The sequence below is a fragment of the Larimichthys crocea genome, chromosome XX (assembly GCF_000972845.2).
Source record: "Larimichthys crocea isolate SSNF chromosome XX, L_crocea_2.0, whole genome shotgun sequence".
NCBI lineage: Eukaryota > Metazoa > Chordata > Actinopteri > Sciaenidae > Larimichthys > Larimichthys crocea.
This window is the reverse complement of record NC_040030.1, coordinates 14,155,385-14,179,348: the sequence shown is the minus strand read 5'-3', so window position 1 is coordinate 14,179,348 and position 23,964 is coordinate 14,155,385. Positions and strand designations below refer to the sequence as shown.

At 41.7% G+C, this 23,964-nt stretch overlaps 2 protein-coding genes across 6 annotated transcripts in view; both read left to right on the top strand.

Annotated features, from left to right (window-relative positions):
* The first annotated feature begins 902 nt into the window (after positions 1-902).
* abcd2 (ATP binding cassette subfamily D member 2) lies at positions 903-18,592 on the top strand. Its single transcript, XM_010746568.3, has 10 exons — positions 903-2,184; positions 2,490-2,670; positions 3,169-3,290; positions 6,734-6,896; positions 8,185-8,279; positions 10,525-10,670; positions 12,275-12,420; positions 13,046-13,130; positions 13,351-13,476; positions 13,610-18,592. Exons 1-10 carry the CDS (start codon positions 1,234-1,236, stop codon positions 13,812-13,814), a joined length of 2,220 nt encoding a protein of 739 aa, XP_010744870.2. The 5' UTR covers positions 903-1,233; the 3' UTR covers positions 13,815-18,592.
* Positions 18,593-20,263: 1,671 nt separating this feature from the next.
* Positions 20,264-23,964, top strand: part of LOC104935576 (kinesin-like protein KIF21A) — a 36,558-nt gene continuing 32,857 nt past the window's right edge. For all 5 annotated transcript variants that reach the window (XM_019278189.2, XM_019278188.2, XM_019278187.2 and 2 more), the window contains exon 1: positions 20,264-20,658. In XM_019278189.2, the coding sequence (XP_019133734.1) occupies positions 20,615-20,658 (44 nt within the window). In that variant the 5' untranslated portion in view covers positions 20,264-20,614. The remainder of the gene's footprint in view (positions 20,659-23,964) is intronic.

Here is a 23,964-nt window from a genome sequence, read left to right as displayed (position 1 = left end):
CAAACAATAACAAACCAACAGTCCTCTCGGAGGAAGATTAGTAATTGAGTCCATAAGAGAAGAAAAATAAATAGATAAACATATAATAATAATACTTATATTTAAAATACATAAAATACAGTATTTTTTTAAAAAAAAGGTGTAAAATAGTATAGAATAAAATCAAATTAAAAAGACAGTTATTCATAACCTTAGTTCTCTAGCTGTGGTACAAGATTCAAGCCATTCTGCAGGGGTAACTTATCTGTTCCCAGGCATTTGTATATTCATGTTATTCATAAGAATAAGAAAAGGCGTCCATATACTTAATAAAAAATCCTCAACTTTCCCTCTTGCTGTGTAGATCATTTTTTCTAGGCCCAGACTGCAGGACATCTCCTTAACCCACTGTCTAGAATCAGGTCTCTGAGTATCCTTCCAGGTCCAAAGCAATTACACGTTTGGCTTGCAACAAACAAAAATGGATTAGTTTGCGTTTCTTCGTATTTGCTGGAAAATCTTCAGGGTATATGTGTCATAAACACATTCTAGTTGCAATGGGAACAACACTATCCATCCAGAACCTCTTTTCAGAGTACCTGGAGTTTTCGGCATTCCCACATACAATGGTAGAGAGTGCCAATTTCTTCAGTGCATTTAATACATAAATCAGGGATCTCAGGATTAAAATGATGTAATATTGTTTTTAACCATTTATATAAAATCATAACAATAGATTTTTCTGGGTAAAGAAGTACTTTTTAGCCTAAATTTAAATTATAATGTGGGAAAGTACAGTGTGCGTACTAATCTGTCACGACTGTCACGCAACCAAACGTCTTTAGCCGGAGGGGGCGCGACCAATGACGACTGCCACTGCAAGAGCGTAGGGCGGAAATAAGTTGCGTCAAGTTGGTGGAAATAACTCAGGAAGTTAGGGGGGGTTAACTTTAAAAAACATGGATAAAAAAGCACGATATTGACGTGCATGCTTGTAAAGTGTAGGGGAAGTTGACCTTGAGCTTTTATTTTGAAAACTGCAACCGGAAGTGTGGGTCGTGAAGTTTTGCGCTGCTTTGACGCTTGGTACAAGGAAAAAAAGGAGCAGGATGTAGCGGTACATGCATCGGGCTCGCTTCACATCAATCCAGCCGTCAGGAGTCCTTCTGTGTTTTTCTATCGACGCGGTGAGCTGGGTTTGGGGGATGGGTGTTGTAAGGATCGCCAGCAGAGTAACGAGTAACGTTTGAAAAGATGTCCAACATCCTCGATGCGGCGTCCAAAGTGAGATGGGACCGCACGGCTGCGGCGAAGCGAGCCGTGTTTCTCGCGGCGGCTGCTTACGGCGTCAAAACACTGTACCCCATCATCTGCAAGCAGCTCAGCAAGAGCAAGAGCAAAGATCCCGGGGATACCCGCCGGGTCTCCAAGGCGGAGAACGGCTCCACTTGTTTGGTGAAGACGCAGATAGACGCTGCGGATCAGAAGAAGGCGTCCCCGGGGGTGAATGCAGAATTTTTCAAGCAGATCCTCGAACTTGGTAAAATCCTCTTCCCCAAGCTCGTGTCCAAGGAGCTGGGCTTGCTCTCCTTGCACTCGGTGGCGCTCATATCCAGGACGTTTCTGTCTATTTATGTAGCCAGCTTGGACGGGAAGATAGTCAAGACGATCGTGGAGAAGAAACCCAAGCGCTTCATTCTCCAGCTGATCAAATGGCTCCTCATTGCCATACCGGCCACGTTCGTCAACAGCGCCATCCGGTACCTGGAGTGCAAACTGGCTCTGGCCTTCCGCACCCGGCTTGTGAACCATGCATACCGGACCTACTTCACCAATCAGACCTATTACAAAGTCAGCAACATGGACGGGAGGCTGGCAAACCCGGACCAGTCTCTCACCGAGGACGTGATGATGTTTTCCCAGTCGGTGGCTCACCTCTATTCAAACCTCACCAAGCCCATACTGGACGTGATGCTGACCTCCTACACGCTCATACAGACCGCCAGGTCCAGGGGGGCTAACGCCTCTGGGCCGACCCTGCTGGCCGGGCTTGTGGTGTTTGTCACGGCTAAAGTCCTGCGTGCCTGCTCGCCTAAATTTGGCAAGCTGGTGGCCGAGGAGGCTCACAGGAAAGGCTACCTGCGGTATGTGCACTCCAGGATCATTGCAAACGCCGAGGAGATAGCTTTCTACAGGGGACACAAGGTATGTTGGATGAGAGCCTATAGACAATAATGCAATAATGTGATGTTATTACATGTATTTAGTGAGTAAATGATCATGTGTCACTGTGTTTACATGCCTAACATCACATTTATGTCAGTAAAATATGAATATGTGACATTAAATACCAATTTCTGCAGGTATAACCTAGTTATAAACAACCTGAGACACTATAGATTATCTCTATCTACCTGTGCATCAGTGTAATAAGTGTGATGCTTGCACAGGATCATACAAGCTGGATGCAGGAAGTAACTGCGTTGTGATATATAATGTCCATTTTTCAGGTGGAGATGCGCCAGCTGCAAAAGTGCTACCGGGCCCTGGCGGAGCAGATGAACCTGATCCTGTCCAAACGTCTCTGGTACATCATGATCGAGCAGTTCCTCATGAAGTACGTGTGGAGCAGCAGCGGGCTGGTTATGGTTGCCGTGCCGATCATCACAGCTACCGGCTTTGCTGACAACGGTGAGGAGTCTGTTAAATATGTCATATCATAGTTTTCTGACTAAGCATTGGGTGTGTTTTTAAGGTGCCACTGCACTAGTTGTTGTGTTTCATTATGTGGTGCGAGCCCCCTCTTACATAATTAGCATCTCTAAACCAACAGCCACTGATTCCCCTTCAAGCAGGGGAGCTGATTAACGCGTGTGAAAACAGTAGCTGACTCCCACACGTCTCTGATGACACTTGAGTTGCATCCAAAATAAAAAAGCTGCGACAGAGTCCCTTTGTTTGCTGGTCGGCGCTACTACCAGTTTCACTGCTGATATTTAAATATATCATTTCCATGCTATTCTAATGCACCTAGGTCACTGTGGTGTGTTGTCAGTAGAACAGAGGCACAGATTTCCAGTCAGATAACAGAAGCCAAATGGAAATGTATAATTGTTGTAAACATGTGTGCGCTATCATGATTTCTTCAGTCTGACTGTTTTTTTTTTGGTCTCACTTTGCGCCCTGTAGAAACAGCAGACGGGCAGACGCAGGTACTGGTGAGCGAGAGGACGGAGGCCTTCACCACCGCCCGCAACCTGTTGGCATCGGGAGCCGACGCCATCGAGAGGATCATGTCCTCCTACAAAGAGGTGCGGATGAAGTCAGTGTAGTCTCGCTTGGAGACCTCTATGCCAGAATCACTCTTTCTTTCTGCTTCAGAGGCTTTTCTTGCCCCGTTTTCACAGGAAATAGACGCACAAAAGTCCTAAAAAATAAAGCTTAGTCGCTGCAAATGCACTTTATTTACGCACACAGGCGGCAAAGCAAACTGTGTATTGTTCATAGTAATATTGGGAGTCATTCACAAAAACCATGAACAATCTGTGAATGAGTTTGTCCTTCACATGAAATGTCTGATGTCATCACCACCCATTGATCTCTCTCTGTTCATTCAGATTCACAGGCCGACCTTTTAAGATGACATTCAGCTTTTCGGCTCACCTTTGAATGCTGCTAAAAATATATATAATAATATGACGTGTGCCAAAAAAGCTTCAGTGCACACTTGCTGATCGACAGGAAGTAAACGGGAATCTATATTGATAATCGGTAGCTGGTAGCTTTCAATGTGAGCATCAGCTGCTTTTATTTGTTTTATTTCATCACTTTATATCATACTGTGAATTGAGGGGCGGCACGATGGTGCAGTGGTTAGTACTTTAGCCTCACAGCAAGAAGGTTCATGGTTTCCTCCCACAGTCCAAAGACATGCAGTGAATTGGTGACTCTCCCACAGATCTATCCTACTTCTAACAGCTGTAATTTGTGAGTGTGACATGGTTAATACTGCGGTGCATGCTCAGGAATTCTGGGTTTTGAGTGAGCAGTAACCTCTACGTGTAGGAAATGAAGCCAATATGGAAGTGCCTCAAAGTTCACTTGAGGCTGGTTACAGAATGAGTCAGTCTCCGTAAGTCCCCATGTTAAAATGTCAAACTTCACAGCAGAAATAAACATGTTTACAGCCTGGTACAAAAAACAGTTTTGGTCTCTATAGCTAATTTCCTTATTCATAACAACTGTACTGAGGGTCAATTTTTTTTATCTCACCCGTTTAAATTATATTAAGACTTAAAGTTATGCATAATTAGAGCTTTGCCACTTGATTGACAGTTACGTGCCATTACAGATGGCCTATTAGAGCACTCAGGCGTCATTCGGTCCACTTCAGGCCGATCTTTCGGGCGACTGGGTCATTTCATTGGCCCATGTTCGGTCCGAGCAGATGGTTGGATGAACGGACGAATGCACAGATTGACTGAATGACTGACAGGTGCATATGTTACAGTACGTCCACCCCTCTACCGCTTTTCCCCCTCCAAGCGTGAAGCTCACCATGCATGCACAGGAGTTTATTCCAGTGCTGAAGAAAAGAGCTCGCTTGAATGAAAGGCCTTGTTCATTGAGGGCCAAATCCCTGATCTCTCGTTGCATTTTAATCCCCCAAAAAATAGCAAGACCCATTCATGCATTTTCTCTCTCTCTCTCTCTCGGGCTGCGTTTTGAAGAGGATTTGGCCACAGCACAACTGCGTTGAAGCTTCTGCACTCGCCTACTTCTGATCACACGCTCTGCCATGTTTTGGGTTGTAGTTCTACGTAGTGACATACTTAATATTTGAGTCACGCTCAGGTGGACTTTGCATAACATGTTTGTGGTGACGAGTAGGAATTGCAGCTCGAGGACTCAAACTGTTGTGAAATAAAAAAATACTTCAAGCACATTACCCGACTGTCTCTGGCTCCAAACAGTTCCCCGGAGGATATGAGTTTTAGCCTGTGTTATGTACGGTGTTGTTAACAAGTGCGTGCATGCAAGGCCGAGAAGACACGCGAGTGTGTGTGCAATTTACCAGGCACATTCCTCAGGCGGCGAGCCCTGCTCACACCTCCTAACACACTGCCTGTTTAATATGACAGCGTACAGTGTGAATGCTCAGCTGGCCATACGACATGTCGCAGCTCGTGTTAGTTTGTTTTTCATCTTGTAGACGTGGCTTTGTGTTTTCCCCTCTTTTGTTCCCGAAGGCCTGGAATCGTGCGCTTCCTATTAACTTCCTGTGATGATTGTTGTTTTCTTTCTTTTTACAGCTTAAAACGGCGTCTATAAAAACTGCAACTTATGTTTGTCTGAAGTTCGACAGCACGACCGGGGGGAAGCTGGTCGTCTGATATGTATGCATTAGATTAGAAAAAAACATTATATGGGCATTAAATCCTCAAGACTGAATGTACTGCAACTCTAGTGTCACTGTAGGTCAACCAGCAGTGAATCATGATGACACACATGACAGTGTGTGTGTGTGTGTGTGTGTGTGTGTGATAATCCTCCATCTGTTGATCTTTGAGCCTGCACTTCTGCATTTCTACCTCTGCCTCTCTCCGAGCATGTGCTCATTTACTTTTTAGACAAATGGTGGAGGAGGACTACTGTCATATGAAGTGGCCTGATTTAGCAAGGCTCTAATATGAATCTGAGCAGCATGTACCTGAATGCAGCACTTTTTTTGGAGCCCTTAAAAATTAGACGCAGTTACTTTTAGCCAGCTATTTCCCTTTAGCCATTCATTGAATCGATCTTTCTCTTCCTCTTGTCTCTCAAGCCCCACATGACGTCCATGAGTTCCCAGAATTGGTGTTTGTTGTTTAATATAATCAAGCTGTGTCAACAGCCTGCATTGTGTCGCTGCAGGGTGCAGTGCTAAAGCCAGAGCTGCAGGCTGATGTTTCTCTTGATTTTCACCTTATTTGTCCTTATTGTAATCTCTGTTTTGCTTCTTGTTCTTTTATTTAGCTTCATTCATTTCGTGCTATTAAAAGTTATTACAATTCTTTTTCATCCTGAAAGTTTCATTTAAAGGGTTTCCTCATGTTTTATCTGTTATATAATAATTTGTATAATTCGATATACTTTTCCAGTCACTCATCTCTCATATAGATATCATATATTATGTACAACAGGTTTTCCGATCTGTGTGTGTGCGTGTGGGTGTAAATGTGTGTGCTGTCAGCACACTGTAAACAAACAGAAGAACGCCACAAAAGACGTTTCCACAACAGCAGCTACTTTGGTATTAATGACGTATTACATAAAGCTTTAGTCCCCATTCTCTTTTATCTAATTTATCCATAATGTTTAGCTATTTATCTACTTATTTGCTGCTTATAACTGTTTCAAATGTTCAATTCTAGACATTATTTTAGATATCTCTGTCTAACCCTTTATTATTTCACTCACACTTGTACTACACTGTCAAAGACAAACATGAGGAAGTAGAAAACAGTGTTCACAGGTGGCTCAAATATATTTTTGTAACCACATAGTTCATCTGCTCTACAATTTTACCCCCATACTACCTGGTAACTAGTTCCCCTTACTAAGAATCACTGCTTTAGCACACACACATACCTTATCAGAAACATGACCATGATAATGACCCGTGTCAGAGTCTCATCCTCTCTTGGGTCATGCTAACATTCCTCTGACTTTACCCACACATGACCTTTGACCCCCTGTGTGTTTGTTGGTATAGGTCACAGAGCTGGCAGGCTACACCGCACGGGTCCACAACATGTTCATGGTGTTTGAGGACGTCCAGAAGGGTGTTTACAAGCGCTCCACTCTATCAGCCACAACGGGAGCAGAGAAGAAGAGCAAGCCTGAGATGCATATAGACGGACCGCTGGAGATAAAGGGTAGACCTGTTCTTCTGTAAACAAGCACACACCTTCTCTCTGTATTGAAACAAATGAAAGTGAGAAACAGGTAGAGTCTCCAGTTTAATTGGCTAGTCACAAACTCCACACCCACTTGGTTACTGTTGCTAGGTTTACCACACTTCTGCTGACTGGAGCAAGATTGTGGCTTTTTGGTTGGTAGCTTCCCTTGCATTGTTCATACTGAAACAACCCCAACTCAAGTCAAGCTGTAGTTGTAGTGTTACTTCTGTTTTACATTTTTTTCTTAGATGTCTTACAGTCAGACGTTAAAAGCCCCTGTTCATTTGGTGTTAAGACTAATACCAAATGAACAGCCCTAAATGAAGGAATAAAGTTACATTTAAGGTCCGAGAGATTTCTTTCAAATTACATTAAATATGTTGAAAAATAGTCTCTGAAAACATGTGAAAAGACTTTGAATGATATATTACTGAAATGTGGAGTTAGAGGTTGAAACAGTTTTTCACCAGTTTTTCAGTCCAAGATTTTGTGGGCGGTCCTAAAGGGTGGCTCGATGACACGCTGAGGCCACCCTGAGCATACCCCTGCACCCCTAGCAGAGAGATAGAGATTATTTTGTCTCACTCAGAGTGTTTCAAAGTTAGTCATGTCATTTTCTGAACTCATCTGACACATTTCAGTCACTTCAAAATGGCTTCTTGACTGCTCTCACGCTCTTCAGCACATTCAGCGGACACGCCCCCACAGTCCTGGAGCTGAGAATTCATTTTTACCTGATTTTGACACCTAATTTCATAAACTTGTTGATATTTTTAATCAGTAAAATTTGGCTGGGTGGTTAATAACACTTTCTTCTTCGGTCTGACAACTCAGAACACATATTTATTCATACTTTACACAGACTTTAAAGTGCAGCTACATCTTTAGAGTGACTCATTTTAATGGTCACACAGTTCCCTCTCCACATTTATACATTATGCATTAAAACTGAAAAGAATCTGGGACAACTTGCAACAAGCTGAATAAATTCCTAGATCACCCACACAGCATCAAGGTCAAAGGTCAGATTCACTACATACATACGTTTGTGTAAACACCCATTTGACCTCAAAATGAATCTTTGCTCAAGAGCACTGATAACCTAAGAGATAAGTAATGCAGTAATTTTATTTTAAACCCCATAATTCCTGCTATGTGGGTATTATCCCACACATATTCCTACTTATGCTGTAAATCTAATCCTCATTTTCTGCTCCGTTATTCATTCATCTCCTCCCTGTCGTTCTCTCTTTTGTCTCCTCAGGTGAAGTGATAGACGTGGACAACGGCATCGTTTGCGAGAATGTCCCGATTATTACGCCGAACGGAGACGTAGTCGTGTCCTGCCTGAACTTCCAGGTGAGGTGGCTCGACTCTGTTCTCTGTGGCTCCTCTGTATCCTGACATTTTGCTTCTGTTGTATGAAAAATCATCATTTAATCTCAGTTCCTCCAGCACAGAGCTTCGTTTCAGGTGTTTTCTGAAACCTGTTTCCCCGTCGGACTCCCCTGAGGAGTTTTCTGGTCTATATGGTGTTAATTAGCATTTATGAAGAATCCTCTGTGGTCTCATTTGGAAGCAGATACATCCTTTGGGTGTTGACGTTTTGCTCGCCTCGGGCTGTTGGCCACTGCAATGAGCTGCAGAGGATATCGGGGTGCTTCGGTTACAGACTTTTTGAACATGTCAGACATGAACACTCCTCGTATTCATATATAAAACATTGTGCAGAACACTTCAACTCCCCATGGAGGCTGCCCCGTGATAGATATTCCCTCTCAAACCTCAGAGAGGCTGACAGTCTGCTGATCTGGGGCCTTGTTCTTTGTGTGTGAGTAATTGAGTTAGCTTGATTTCATTGCTGATAATGTGACACAAGCCTGCGTTTTTAGTCCCTCAAAGCTTCAAAGGCAATCTGAAAATGTAAAAGTCAGAGTAACAAGTCTTTGAGCTCAAACCTGTAAAAAAAAAAAAAAAAAACACCCTATAAGTTGCAGACTCTGCAGAATAATAGTTAAAGCTTCAGTGGAAGATCAAAACTTCACTGGCCTGGTTTTATAAAAAGAAAATGTCTCCTGTGTATCGCTCTCAGGAGCAGCTCGTGCTTACAGATCTTTGTTAAGTCTGCACTGAGCTGTGGTTAGATGGTTTGAGGTCAATACACCCTGTTGACACTGAGCTGGTAGATAGCATCTGTTGACTTATGGCTACAAGACTGTACACAAATATAATAAAGCTAATTGCCACAGTGTGTGACTGCTGGCATTTAGCATTGAATTAGATGGCATGATGCACATTACATACACTGGAGACAGAGTAATGGGGTCAGTTATCTTCTAGTTTTCATACTGCAATACATGAAATCTGGACTTCTTTTACTTCTCATTGAGGATAAACCAAGCACCATCCTCCGTGTCTGTGAAGTGAATCCTATGTAGAAGTGCCAAAAACTGCAGTTCCTCAAAAGTCCACTTGAGGCTGGCTACAAAACGAGCCAATCTCCATAAGCCTTCATGTCAAAATGTCCAACTTCACAGCAGAAATAACTCTATCCACCTCCAATGAGGAAGTCACCAGCTGATTATCGATAATGCGTTTTACCCAAGTACTTGCAGAGGGGTTGATTCACAGTGTTTCTTTACCATCATCTACATTCTATTGGTTCAGATCACTGACAGTATGAAGAATGGACAGCATATTGGTGACGTCACCCACAGGTTTCTGAGGAGCCGTTTTGAAGCTCAAAATCTGTGGCTTGGGCTGCCGCCATGTTGGTAGTCCAGCCTCTTAACGCTTCTTGGCTAATCAATTAATCAAAGTGGCCATGCTGTTAATTCTGCATAACTTTAAACCTTAATATTTTTTGTATGGGTGAGTTGAATAAAAATTCACCCTCAGTACAGTTGTCATAAACAGGGAAATTAACTATAGAGTCCAAAACAGTTTTTTTGTACCAGGCTGTAAACATGTTTATTTCTGCTGTGAAGTTTTAACATGGGAGTTTATGGAGATTGAATCATTCTGTAGCCAGCCTCAAGTGGACATTTGAGGAACTGCAGTTTTTGGCACTTTATATGCTTCACTCACAGTCACAGAGGTTGCCGCTTGGTTCAGATACACTGAGGGACATATATCTGCTGTGATTTACTGTCTCGGTACAGTGACACTTCCTTTCATGTACAGGTTTGTTACAGTGGAGATCATATGTAAAGTATTAGATTGCTTGGGTCATAAACTCTGCGTGCTGCTCTGTTACACTGTTGCCTGCTGCAGGCAAACTGGAAGCATTCAGTGATACCTCCGAACACTTGGATATGTCTTCCAGCTGTCGCTCACAATACTTCAGTTTCAGAGACAGAGAGCAGACACTTGAAACGCAGTGTGTTCGGCTAAAAAGATCTCTGAAGAGGAAATTAGCCACTCTTCCTGTGTTGACTTTTCAGATCTCCTGTGTTTGATGTTCCATAGTCACGCTGTCTATCAAAAGCTAAACACCCACTGATGCTTCCCGTCTCTCTGGGGCTTTAATCTTAATGACATTTCGTAATTATCCCGAGGACAGACTCGGCTAAAGGGGGATTAATAAATTCTCTTTCCATTTCAGGTAGAGGAGGGCATGCACCTATTGATCACGGGGCCTAACGGCTGTGGAAAAAGCTCCCTGTTCAGGATCCTCAGTGGCTTGTGGCCCGTCTACGGTGGCCGGCTACACAAACCGTCTCCTCAGCACATGTTCTACATCCCTCAGAGGTATCCACACATTTACTTATTCCAACATCCCACAGGGGTGAGTCGTATAGAAACAACCAGGGTTTGACCATTGTATTGCTAAACCCTGCCAGTAATCTAATCTATTGTAACAGGACCTGTGTGCATGTGTGTGTGTGGCTAAGAGAAACCAGAGCTCTGGCCACAGTGAAATATTTACCACCCAGACAAGACTAGAAATACTTTCAATTACAGTCATTTCTTCATTAGACTTCACTCAGTGTCATCGTCAGTGTGACTGAACATGGATCAGCCATGTGTCCACACACTGCATCTTTTGCTCCAGTGATCTGTGACAGCTCTGTTGAGTGATCAGAGGTCACACATTATCCAAACTAGTCACTAGTTACTCTTTTAGGAATAAAAAACATCTAATATTTTATGTGCCTGCAGGCTAAAACTCATCAAAGTCTTACTAGTGTGTATATTTAAAAAATTATTTTAATGATTTCATCCATTTCACAGTGATTTGTGTTTCTAATATTCACCCATCGCGACACTTTTCACAGAAACCAGTAGAGTAGCCGACAAAAAAATAGCTTTTTTTTTTTTGGTAGAAATTTCATAACTTCTTGCAACTCTCAGTGACATGTAACATAATAATTATTCCAGTGTTTTCGAAACTCTTTACCACGCGTACCAACTCAGAAAATATTTGTCTCTTTAAGCGCCACCAATTTGACAGTACTTGGACGAATGAATCAGAGCTCATTCAGTAGAAAAGTGGTGCTCCTGATCTTTACTTCCCTTCCCGTTTGGAGACACGATTGCAAAGTTTTGAAGCATTCATTACCTCCACTTACAATCTCACATCACTTATCTTATCATGGATGCGTGCACGCACTACGTGAATGAACGTCACTACATATCTGACATACTGAAACAAGATATTTCAGAAAATGCAACATTTATTTTAAAAAACATTCCAGCAATCTATTAGTTTTATTTTAAACAAATATCACTACAGGAAGGTTGTGTACAACAGTTTGAGAGCTAGTGAATGAATCATTCGCCCATTATGATAATCAAATTAATCTTTTGAGTAACGTCTCAGTTACTCAGTTAATCAAGACAATAATCTGTGCATTAATGGTGAAAATAATCAAACAATAAATGCCAGTTACAGTAATGCGTGGTAAAGATTTCTACTGAAGACCCATGGGTGACTCTGCTGTCTCTGAACAGATGTTAGATGACCGTCTGATCACCTAACAAGTCTGCAGCTGAAATCAGTCGAAGACAAACCATCAAATGTAATCTTACCCAGAGCCACTCAGAGCCGCAGACTCAGCTGACTCCCTCCTGCGGGGCGGTGAATATTTTATACACAGGATAAGACAGCCACCTGGCAGCTGTAACAGAATCCATTACACTATGAACAATAGAAGCAACAGAAGCACGCTGGGTGTCATCTTCTTTTAACGTTTGCTCTTAAGGGTGTAAAAGATGTGACTCTTTGTGCACACACACACACACCCTCTTTGTCAGCGTGTTGTTTTCTTTAATGTCCGGAGCACTTAATGAAATGAGTGGTTAACAAAGAGACACTCAGTGGATAACATGTGTGTGTGTGTGTGTTTCTCCAGGCCATACATGTCCATGGGTTCACTGCGGGACCAGGTGATCTACCCAGACTCAGTGGAGGACATGGCTGCTAGAGCCCTCAGTGACAAGGACTTGGACACTATCTTGGACATAGTCAACCTCAAGCACATTATCACCAGAGAGGGAGGTAGGATGATAAACTGACAGAAGATGACCAGGTCTTTGACCTTCAGATCATTCAAACGTTTACAAGCTGTTGTGCAGTTTTAGTGTTTTAAGATCAGAACAGATTACGCATGTCTACCAAGCCGGTCTTATGCACTTGGGTATTACATGTATTGCCACGACTTGAGTCTGTGGTTAATTGGCAGCACCTCTCCACCTCATTGCCAAATAAACAGGCCCATTGTTGTGAGCCAGCAAGAGGGTTTAATCTATGAATGGCTGCACTGTGAAAACGTTGAGAAAGGTCTTGATCTCACGTGAAAATGGCCTCACGCATACATGGCCAAAGATTATCAGTCATGCATGTGGACACATACAACAAAATAGGATTTTCTTTGTAATGGTAACAGTCTGTGAAACTTCCTTGACTGCATTTGTTCATGACCTTACTTAAAATGTAGTTTCGATGAACTCTTCATGTAAAGGCCTAATGTATGCCAGAGTTTCCACTTCCACTACCCTATGCTCGAAATGTTATCAGAACAGATATCTCCTCCCTGAAATGCAAGACGACTTTTTTTTTTGGCCAAAATATCTTATAACATCTTTTTAGCTCAAAGCATGTGATGTCTTCTTCTGCGTACCAGGCTGGGATGCCGAGCTGGACTGGAAGGACGTGCTGTCAGGAGGCGAGAAGCAGAGGATGGGCATGGCTCGCATGTTCTACCACAAGTAAGGAGAAACAAGTCGATGCCTGTTCGCCATCATTTACTCAGCGTATGACACAGGACCGTAAACTGCCAACTGACACCAACAATAAGCCTTTTTTTTAGCCATGCTAGCAGCTCTATGAAGGCAATGTCAGTTGGATTTTATCAGTAACCAACATAACCAGTTTCATTAGTTACCCACTGGATGGACAGAAATGATGAGAATAATTTCCCCCCGTCAGGCCCAAGTATGCTTTGCTGGATGAGTGTACCAGCGCTGTGAGCATTGACGTGGAGGGAAAGATTTTCCAGGCTGCTAAGGACTCTGGCATCTCTCTGCTGTCCATCACACACAGACCCTCCCTTTGGTAAGATCACATCCCACACTGATTGACTAGTCCATTCAGTCAAAGAGACATGTAACATGATATAACTCGACACACCATGACGTTGTAAACCCATCGTACGTTTCCTTTCAAATCCTTCCTCTCCGCCCTCCAGGAAGTACCACACCCACCTGCTGCAGTTCGACGGCGAGGGAGGCTGGCGCTTCGAGCAGCTGGACACGGCGACGCGCCTCTCCCTCACCGAGGAGAAGCAGCGGCTGGAGGCCCAGCTGGCCGGCATTCCCGAGATGCAGCATCGCCTCAACGAGCTCTGCAAGATCCTCGGAGACGACTCTGTCCTCAAAACAGCCGAGGAGTGAGAGTGTGAGAGAAAGGGTGGGGGAAGGGAGGAAGGGAAGAGGCCCAGGGGGGGAGAAGAGACAAGAGAGTGTGAGAGATGAAGAGGCACTGAAAGAAAAAGAAACCCGCAGGGAGTTTGCTCGTATTTTTTTGTTTTGCTTGTTTAGATTTAAAGCAGGAGAGCTCTTACCGCCTGTTAGTCTCTCAGTCGTCCTTTCTCCCTCTTCTTTTAATCTCTCCTCCAGGCGGAGAAGTGGAGGGGAAGAGTGAAGTGGATCCACAAGTATTATTCCCCCCTTGTTACGCACATCGACTGCATAGATTTTAAATGTTTTGCTTTTAGCGTGCATCATTTCCCAGATCAATTTGTCGCACTTCAAAGGCAGCAAAACCGGTCGACCCAAATTTAACAAAGATTATTAATTTGTTGTTTGTTTGTTTTATAGCACTTTACTCTGCTTTTAGAGGGCTGGTTCTGTTTGCTGTCGCAGTGAACAAAGCTGCGTTTTAGCTGGAAGATTTTTAATATTGAACCACTAAAAAAAAAAAAAAAAAAAAAAAAAAATTGTCCAAAGCAGTATTCCACACCCGATACACTGGGTTGTGCAGGATCCACATTTGTCATAATTTTAGCAGTAGATTTGAGTTTTTACTGGACTAAATATGACGTCTCAGTTTTGAGAGGTCCGAAGAGACTATTTTTCAAAATGTCACAATATGCCTTTGTTTGATTTTGTGTATCTAGCCGCGGTACAATCCCTCATTCCTTATACCTCATCGTAGCCTTTGTTATGTTATCGCAGACCCTTGAACCGCTGATCTCGGCTCAGTTCTTACACGCGGCCAGCAAAGAAAAAGAGCCAAACCTTGGTCTGTTATTAGAGCGATTAGTGACGCAGGTCTGACTCCAAAACTATATGTTACTGGTTTGTTGAACAAATACAATGAGCTAAAGAGGCCCCCTTCAAGAGGAAGCTGACCCCGGTAGTCCGATCTGTTTATGAACAGTGACACAGGTAGCCATTCAGACCATGTAAATGTCAGACGCGTACACACACACACACACCGACCACCTGTCGAAGCTCCTCTGTGTTGACATAAAACACGCTCATGTGTCTGCTGTGTGTCAGATGCCTCCAGGGAGTCTGCTTTGTCAGCAGTGCTGATCGTGCTCTGTGGAGCCTGTTTATTATGGTGTGATGGTTGCTGGACAATGAGCTAAGACACAATGTTAACTTAGTCATATGAATTTGACTAGGATGTACAAGAGACTCTAGTCTTTATTTGTCATATCCGTTATAATATACGAGGCCTTATTGGGTCATATTTCATTTGTATGTTGCATAACAGGGCTAATATACAACAATAAAAACAGTCAGACTTCACAGATTGCAGATGCTGGAGCAGGTCGAGATTTCATTTTCACTTTGTTGCCTCCTGACTAATGGCTGGCATACATCTTGGCTATCTTCATTTAGCCTCCATGTTTTGTTACCAGCAACTTGTCTGAAGTTGTGTGATACTGTGAAATTAGTGATTTGTTAAATTAACATCCTTTTTGTTCTTACGAAGAAAAAAAAAAGAAGAAGTCATAAACGCTGTGTTCTCCTGTGGTGGTACATTTTGTGGTTCAGATTTAAGTGTGTGTGAGAGTGTGTGCTTGCCGCGCCCAGCATAAAGAGTTTTGTAAAGAGTGAAACAGGAGAGGGGATCATGGCTGTTTGTGCCATTAATTTATAGTCTTTCAGATTTCACCATATGGCACATAGAGTTGTATATTTTTGCGGTTTCAATTGGGCCAAAAGGCCACCAAGCAATACAAACTATCACTGCATTTGAGAAGCAAAAAAAGCATTTTCTTTTTTGTCCTCGGTTCACATTTTCCCCTTTGTTAAATCACATAGCCAGTTAAAAGTGTGGAAGCATCTTTAATTAGGAATACGGTGAAATCTGTATGTATTTGAATGAGTGGTCCAGATGTTACCACAAACAGGATGAAAACTGCTGGAGTCCTGTACGTACTGCATACCGGACTCGATCACTGTGTCACTTTGAGGCTCGAGTGACCGGTACAGATCGAGTCATCTCACTGGTTTGAATATTTTGTTACTGTGCTTCTGCTTGGTGAACACACCCGCCATGTCTGTGTCGCAGAGAAATGACAATCAGTCACATCAGGAGCAGAATACAAACAAAGTGCACTGCTACATTTCAATTTACGTATATGACCGCCCCTGAATCATCTCATTTGTTATGGAACTCATCATGTAAATTGTTGAGCCTAAGTTTAAGTTTTAGACCGAGCTGTTTCCTGCAACATCTTTTCTCCATTGAGACTTTAAACCTTTGCAACCTCCCCTTTTGGCTTTTAGTGTACAGTTCAAGAAAAGGACTTAAGACCATTTCGATGCAGCTCCTCTCTGCTCTGATGATGGCTGCTAGGTTACAGAAGGACAAACTTTTATTCCCCCCCAAAATGTGACTGGACAAGAAAAATAACTAATTAAAAATGCCAATACACTCCTTTAATATCTAAAGGAATAATAACTGGAATGCTCTGCGATGGTCTTGTGTTATAATCTGGACAATTATATTTGGTACGCAAAGAGAGCATCAAAGGCATTACTGTAAGGCTTGAACATAGCATGGCAAGCCTTTTTTAACAGCGTTCTGTGCTGCAGAGTTTTTGACCTGAAATAAATAACTTTGCGTGCCATCCGTCAGACTCTGTTGATAGGAGGCCAGAGAGCCGCTGAATGACACAAAGTCTGCCAAGTGACACCGGATCATGAGGTCAGCTCGAGAGCAGACAGTGCCTGAAATTCATAGGCATGACCATAGCTTCGAATCTTTACAAAGTCAGAAGTACTGTTATTTCATCTTGAAAGGATTGTGTAATATATGATGAGGTGCCATTTTCCTTCCAGTGAGCATACTATGTCCTGTGATCACAGGCAACTATTGGTAACAGACCTTAAATCGACTTTTATTCTTATTTATCTATGTCTTTAAAGGGCCTGTATCCAATATTCTTAGATAAACAATGGATCACATACAGTACATGTATGTAAACAAGGTAGCTGATAGTGATAAACAATTATAGCTCAAACCTAAAGTTCCCTTGAGCTCTATAGAGCTTTTTAGTGACTTGTTTTGGTTATCCAACCCCATGAGCTCCTAAAGCAGGCTGCATCCTTTCTCCCTGGCACCAAACAGCAAACAAAGTTGGCAGCTAGCTAGTGAACATGGGGCAAGTGGGATATTTAACTAGCAACTAAATAGCCTAATTTAATCTCAAAAGCAAACAAGACTAAAGGTGGAGTAAATATTGGATTTATATTCAGGTCATTTCTGCTGCTCCCAAGTGGCCAGAAATAGTTATTTCAGGTTTAATATTACAGACCTTTTCTGACACTTTCCACAACTTTACTATTTCAGTTTACTCTCACCACTCTCATAACACTGATTTCAGCCTAGCTGGCAGCTGTTTTAAATGAGTTCCTAAAGTACACTTGCTGCCTGGCACCGAACAGCAAACAAATTTGGCAGCTAGCTAGTGAACATGGGGTAAGTGGAACATTTAGCAAGTAGCCTGATTTCCTCTCAGGAGTTGGTGGACAGCAAAAACAAGTCAAAAAAGTGGAGTAAATATTGGATTTATGTAACTCCAAATTAAAGATAATAGGCCACTGTTTGCTAACAAGTTATCTATATCAACAGAAAAGGATGTTAACAGTTAGTATGTATGTTCAGGTTGTTTCTGCTGCCCCCAAGTGGCCAAAAATAGTCATTTCAGGTTTAATATTACAGACCTTTTCTGTCGCTTTCTAGTTTCTTTGACTGAAGTTGGTCTGGGTTAGTTACAAAAAGTCTCTGCATTGTCATTTCTTTTAATATGACACCTCATCATTTCTTACCCGTTAAGTAAACCTGCAAAGATAGCTTACTTCCCAGTGAAGATAGGCCTTTTAACCGCCTACACTGTATGAACCTGCTATATACTGTAATGACATCCTTACTAACAAAACTTTGATACTGAAAGTTTTGCATTTTATCACCCCTTTTTGTAGGTAAGAGATTGAATGTATCCATTATGTATGATAAAGCACCTCTAAGGGTTACAAAGACAATGAATACATGTGGTCAGGTCATAAGAGGTTCCTTTTTGTTTGATAAATGATCATTTTATAATTGTGTTAATAGTGCATGTAACATTGTTTTATTAGAGCCACAGTGTGGTGTTTGAATTTGGATTTATTGTACATGTGTGTGAACTGGGATTATGGGCAAGGAAACTGTTTCAGCTTGAATTACCATGTTATTCAAATGGTGTAGGACAGTCAGATCAATATTTATGACAGAATAATATAGGAAAGACAGATAGATGACCATGAGTAAAGTAGTTCTCTGGTTTCTATCTTAATGAGTGTGTTATTCAGGTTTTTGAGGTATTAATTAGACTGTCCTGGACCTCAGAGGTAACATGTGATTCTCCCTCAAAACCAGGGATTACTACACTTTGTAGTTACTACATATTCAGAGAGCTCTGTTTGCGATCACAACTCTCGTACATATAACTATTTTATATTTTGAACTCCTGGAACAATAGCCCAGACTTCCTTTAATGGGATCTCATTGTGCATGTGTAGGAATCTGTATTCTTTAACCTTAGAACCAAGAGAGGTACATTGGCATAAAGGTCATCATTTCAAAAATCATGTGCTATGGTCACTTTATGTTGAAAGATGAAGATGTATTTTTCTTGTAAATAAAAAATACAGTGCAACCTCGGAAAAAACGTGCCATGTTGTTCTTCGTCATCTCTCTCTGGAGCAAGTGTCTTCAAATGATTCTTGCACTGGTTACATAAGCTGCAGATTGTCATCACATCTGTATTTCCTAACATTGTGAAATGAATGCCGTGTTATTTATAGCCTAAGGTGGTGGTTCATGAAAATAAAGTCAGCAAGCTAAAGGTCATGCCACCTCTTCACACTGTGGGATATTTACAGGCGACAATATTATTTGTCAGGCCCAATGCTAAAACACAATCATTCACAGTTTTAACATCTGATTCACAAATGTCTGATCACTTGTCCTGCAGTCTGCCACAGAAACTGTGTTAAGTTCAACACTACACACCAATTCAAAGTCGGTATGTGGTTTGTTTACACTAGTTAAGTGAAAAAATAAGATATAGTATACTAAACAGTCAGTACACAGTCTAAGACACATCATTTGTACGTGAACCTTTAATGTACACAATGACCCCGCAATGCAGTGCAAACAAGAAAGAGACCATCTGCTCATAGCTCAAGGATAAAAGTAAAAGATCCAGGAACAGCTAAAAAAAAAAAAGAAAAAGAGAGTCAACACTATGACAAGAAGTGTAGTTCATACTGTATGTAGGTGGTTTGTAGTCTGGAATTGGGACACAGCAAGTGAGTTTGTGAAGCCATCTGCTGGCGAGATCAATATCATTAGTTCAGCGACTCCAAAGGTGCAGTAGTTTGAGTTGACCACAAGATGGCAGCAAACAGCCATGTTCATTTACACCTATACACACCGTCAGTAAGTCATCTTGTCGTTAAATACTGAAATACTAGAAGCATTACACTACAAAAGTTACATTACAAATTAAACTCACTCAAACAGAATGCAAATGGGCTCGTTGTGATGGATTTTATTGGCTGCTTGTTGCAGGATTTTGACATTTCTATGACACCATATTGTTCTCACATGTAGGTTAGTGGACCTTTATCAAGACAACCTTAATAAACAGTGAAGAACAAAAATACACAACACAACAAATTGCACAAAAATATGCAGCATCATTGTAACATAAATAAGATAAGATGCATAGCATAGCACAACACAACACAAGATAACATAATATCGAGCCTGTCTTGATCTCCATATAAATTAATAAAACTTGTTTTATAGCAGCAGAAACAGAAAAACACAAAATTAAAAATAAGACTTTTATAAAACTAAAATGTGAATAGAATTTAAAAAAACCCAGAAATTATACAAGGACAATTGAAAGTTAAAATTATGACAGCAGGTGTCGTTAATAGCAGCAAAGTAAGCAAGTTTAGTAGATGTAGTTTGTCTGCATTACTATAGAAATATAATATAAATATAATATATATTGTAATAAGACAATAGAACATATCAACATAATATAGTAATATAGTAAAAACACAAACTAGTGAAGACAGTGAAGAATAATATAGGCAATAAAAAGTAATGCGTAATGAATAAGAACATCTGAAATTAAAAGGTTTATACTAGTAATATTTGTATATTATTATTATTAATATGAGGCGCTTGTCCTTCTCTGCATGTATTGTCTGAGTTGTGGCTCGGGTTGTTCCCTGTCTGATTGGTCTAGATCAGGAGGAGGAGTTTGGTTACGTCCTCAGTCTTCAGGCTCACACGCTGAGTGGATCATTGCTCATTGCACACACACACACACACACACACAGACAGCGCTCTGCCCGGTCCAGGAGGCTGAGACGATGCCTCTGGAGATGTGACCACCGCCGGATCCCGTACACACATTTCCCTCCACCCTCAACCATGGAAAACAATCGGGTGAGATCAGAAGTGTGCGCTCAAACATCTCATGAAACATGGCTCCATTGATCTCCAAGCGGCCGAGGAGGAGGTGAGAGCGGCGGCGTTGGGAGCTCAAGATAGAAGCGCTTTTCTGGGAGGTGTACAGAGGAGGAGGAGGACCACAGGGCGCTTTCTCTTTCAAGAGGATCAAGAAAAAGGGAAATCAAGCTGTTTTTAAGCGGACTGTTTGGACCTGACCATGAGTAGCGGGCCGGATGAGAGCTCGGTGCGCGTCGCCCTGAGGTAAGGATGCAGACCCTCCTCTCCAAAGATGCTCTGTGTCACACCTGCTCCAAACACGCACATGTTCTCCTGCTTTTATTAGCGTTTCACCCTCCAATAGCTATATATCACTAATCTATTCTTTCTATTAATCTATTCTTCTCATTATATCCCCAAATCCTTCAAAACAATACCCCTCCTTCTCTAAATATGCTTTTATTTTGAAGCTGCCAGGTTGACATGCATGCTCTCTTGTGTAAACCCATGCCTGGAGCTGCAAATATAGACCAGTGGCCCATGATTACATGAGCTTCTTTTGTTAATACCTGCACTGCATGTACACACTGACTGTGTAGTGGATTTATGAATGGCAGCTCTGAGGGATTAGGCCAAGGAAAAGCCTGTAACACTTCCCTTACAGTGTATCTCCTGTAGTCACAACAACACAGAGAGCGTCTGATGTTTTATTCATAGAGGATACAGTGTTAGTGTTGACCACGTTTGTTGCGTATGAGGCTGTATCATACTGATGTGACCTTTGTCCCTTTAAGCCAATCCATGTTGTCACTTAAACGGCAGACAAGCTCAGATAGTCACCGTCTGATCACCGTGTGTTGTCAAAAAAAAGATGCCCAGACCAGTAAAGATAATAGCAAATCAATAAAGATATCAATGGAGAGACATGATAGGGCGGCGGCTAAAGTCGGGGGCAGGTGCTTTCCTGTGTGTGTGTGTGTGTGTGTGTGTGTGTGTGTGTGTGTGTGTTGGAAAGACAATCTGAAACCTCATGTGAACTGGATCAGTGGAAGACGGAGGACAAAAGCGAGTTCCTCTCAGGTTTCTCTTCCCTCTCTGCCTCGCTTGTCATTGTGCATTGAGACTTTGACCCAGAACTGTTTACTGAGCCAACTCAGTTCACTAGCCTCTTTCGTAGATAATACATCAACAATCTGTCAGTGTATGCCATCGTGCATTTTGTTTGTTTGTTGCCGTACAATAAGATCTCGTTCATATTGTCAGATTGCATCTGTCTGATGCAGTACAGGTACAGAGTTGCTGTTTGTAAGTTTGTAACAAGTTGTAAACTAACAGAAACACAAGCTGATGATAATAATACAGACCAGGCTACATGACGGTGTGTGTGAGTGGAAACTACCTGCTATTGTATCTTCTTAGAAAGCTCAGGCTTCATGAATTATTTGAAGAGCTCTGTTGTTGCGTTTGCCAGCTGAGTTTCTACCTTTAATCCCATTGATGGCCAGTCGACCATTCATTCATTCATTCATTCATTCATTCATTCATTCGTTTGTTTGTCTTTCTTTCTTTCTTTCTTTCTTTCTTTCTTTCTTTCTTTCTTTCTTACTCATTCTTTAAAGTGTCTTTGAACATATTCTCAGTCAGCAGACACGTTATGGGTACAAATATTATCTTTCTCCATCATGAAAGAATTGTTCAAATTGAGGAGTGGCCTGCTTTAAATGTGCAGTGTGTTAGATTGACTGAATATGACAGTAATGAAATATAATATTCATAACTGTGGTGTAGAATCACCTTTTAGTAGCCTTAGAATGAGCCGCAGGTCCTCTTCCATGGAGTCCGCCATGTTTGTTTCTACAGTAGCCCAGGATGGACAACCTAAACACTGACTAATCTTTAGATGGGGCCTTTCACAATTTTCACACGTGTCACAGCCACCGTAGTTTTTCCTCATTCTGAAGGGAGAGGGTCAGGCGTGGCATTGCAATCAGTAACTAGGCCGCTAGATGCCACTAAATCCTAAACACTGGTCCTTTAATCTAATAATTTAAACTAGGCAGGTGAGATGACCTGCAGGATAGACATAAATATTGGTCAATGTGATGCGTCAGGACTATCACACCATAAAAGATATTGAATCTCGAGTCAGCGTCTGTTTGTTTGTCCAGGCGTCAGCAGTCTGGACTGCAGAGCTTCTTCTGAGGTCAGCTGCACTTGAAAATGCTTTGTCACTAATCTACCTTGCTTTTTACACACACACACACACACACACACACACACATACACACACACACACACACACACACACACACGGCACACAAGGTTAGCCACTTCCTGTCACTGAAACTATCGCGACCTTACCTGCGAGCTCACAGAGCTCCTTAATCTTCTTATTCCACACATCAGTCACCTGTTTCAAATACTGTGTGCTTTATTTGCATGAATGACCTGTGGCAGCAGACATATTGACCTGAGAACAATCAGAACAAACATGAACTGTTGATACATTTAAACTGATAACAGTAAGAAAAAAGTCTAATAGAATATTTAACTTATATATTTTTATATGACCAATAGATCAAATAACGATGTGAAATATGAAAGTTGTTGCTCAAACTCAGAGAATTATCACTGGACCCTGCAGTTCTATGGATCTTTTTAGCCTCTTTTAGCTCATTGTTTTGATCTTACAGTCCATAACTTTGCTGTTTTGATTCACTCTTGTCACTCTCATCATCATCATCAGTCATTTCCAGATGACTGATGAACTACAGACAAAGTTGTGAGTAGCTGTTACACAATGAAAGCAGCTAAAGAACCAGATATTTCCCTCAGGAGTTGGTGGAGACTACAAACAGAACTACAATGAGAGTAAATATTGGACTTACGTGTATCAGGTGGCCCGAAACATGACAGTAAACAGTAATCAATGTGTAGGCTAGCCATAAAAACTTCATGGGTGGTAATGTCATGTTCATCTGTAGATATTTGCTCAGGAGAAAACTAACCTGAGAGTCAGCAGTAATAACTTTTGACACTAGCTCTGTTAAATTATAACAACATTTGAATTTACTGTAATAACAAAAATTTAAAGGAGTGCAAACTGTAGCAACAAAAGTCAGTGTAGTGTTCTTAAGTTGACACAGTGATATATGGTGTATACACACACACACACACACTCCCACACTAGCCAACATTTTGTGTTGATTTTATAAAGTACATCATAGCAAATCATATCAAGATGAGAAACATATGTCCTGAAGAAAAAAAAGTGTCATCTTTAAGTGAAAACCTTTCCATCTGCTGTTAAATCACTCGCTCTGCCTCTTTGAACATCACACGTCAGCTCCGTGTTGGTGTTTTTTTTTTTTTAAGCTCCATTAGTCACCACGGCAACAATCTAATTATTTTGCAGCTTTAAAGTCATGGTGAAAGTGAACTTTGAAAGGGTTTGACTGTCAGCCTCTCCCCTCTCTGTAATAGTTTAGTTAGCTGTGTGTGTGTGTGTGTGTGTGTGTGTGTGTGTGTGTGTGTGCAGTAATCAGCCAGCAAGTTGCCAACCACTACCTG